This window comes from Bison bison, unplaced genomic scaffold (assembly GCF_000754665.1).
Source record: "Bison bison bison isolate TAMUID 2011002044 unplaced genomic scaffold, Bison_UMD1.0 scf7180017864286, whole genome shotgun sequence".
Lineage (NCBI taxonomy): Eukaryota > Metazoa > Chordata > Mammalia > Artiodactyla > Bovidae > Bison > Bison bison.
Window position 1 is genome coordinate 3,900,171 of NW_011494858.1, and position 1,224 is coordinate 3,901,394.

Below are 1,224 nucleotides of genomic sequence, written 5' to 3' on the forward strand. Positions count from 1 at the left end.
CTTCGGGGGCGCGCGCGCGCGGGGAGGCGGCGCTGCGCTCCACCTGCCTGCCCCGGACGCAGCCCCGGGCGAGGCGTCGAGGGACCACCCCAAGTCAATATTGGGATTTTTAATAAACCAAGGAATGGGATTTTAATTATTCAAAACCCAGCTCCTCCGGGCCAGAGGATGGTCCTACTCCCACAATATTAGAGACCCATCACTAAGAGGAAGAGAACAGCGTCCGGAGACATCCGTCGCAATTACGAATGAAACCAGAGACTTGGTAGCACAGGGCATTGATCGCTGGTGCCCAGCCGGACCCTCCTCCCCCTCGCCCCTTCCCTCCCCCCTTTCCCCCGACCCGAGGCAGGCTCTGGCGGCGCCCGGGACCTCGCGTCCCCTACATCGTGGCGGGGGGCTGCATTTTTCATGAGCCCGGGGTGAACAGGTGCGAAGTGCGCTGGGAGCCTCCGGCCGGCGGCCGGGCGCGCGGAACATGGAGAGCGAGCGCGATGTGTACCGCCAGTTCCAGGACTGGTGTCTCAGGACTTACGGGGACTCAGGCAAGACCAAGACGGTGACCCGTAAAAAATACGAGCGGATCGTCCAGCTCCTCAACGGCTGCGAGTCGAGCTCCACGGACAACGCCAAATTTAAATTCTGGGTCAAATCGAAGGGTTTCCAGCTGGGCCAGCCGGACGAGGTCCGCGGGGGCGGCGGCGGCGCCAAGCAAGTGCTCTACGTGCCGGTCAAGACCACGGTGAGTGACTCGCCTTCTTCTGTTATTTGTCTGCCGGAGCAGCCTGGGGGGGAGATGGAGGTGGGGGGATAAGGGGGAGCCGTGAGCCACCGTTGGCTCGTTTGCCCCCACCCTTCTCAACCCCCTTCCCCAAGTCGTCCCCACTCGCGTGAGCCAGGCGCGTTTCCCCCAACGTGGAGTCTTTGTGGTCCTGTATTTTAAAGCAGCAGCGCATCTCTGGAGCGCGCAGCCCTCCTCGTCTCTGGAGCTTCTATCCCCGGGTCGGGCGGCATCTCGCGTCCTCGGACTGGGCCATTGTCCCACGTCCTTCGCTGGGCGCCCGGCGCGTGTCCCGCCTTCCCCACCGCGCATAAAGGCCACGCTGAAACCCCAGCCACACGCTCTGATAATAGATGATTCTGATCGATAGTCTACGGAGTCTTTTTATTGGCACAAAGCCCGAACGTGGCGCTGGTCGTGGATGTGGGGTTCCCCCGACCACC

General features: G+C 62.6%; 1 protein-coding gene across 3 annotated transcripts in view; it reads left to right on the forward strand.

The window, feature by feature from the left end:
• The first annotated feature begins 445 nt into the window (after nucleotides 1–445).
• NOL4 (nucleolar protein 4) overlaps nucleotides 446–1,224 on the forward strand; it is a 468,364-nt gene continuing 467,585 nt past the window's right edge. For 2 of the 3 annotated variants that reach the window (XM_010849777.1, XM_010849778.1), the window contains exon 1: nucleotides 446–742. In XM_010849777.1, coding sequence (XP_010848079.1) covers nucleotides 479–742 — 264 coding nt within the window. In that variant the 5' untranslated portion in view covers nucleotides 446–478. The remainder of the gene's footprint in view (nucleotides 743–1,224) is intronic. The other variant, XM_010849779.1, reaches the window with a different exon arrangement.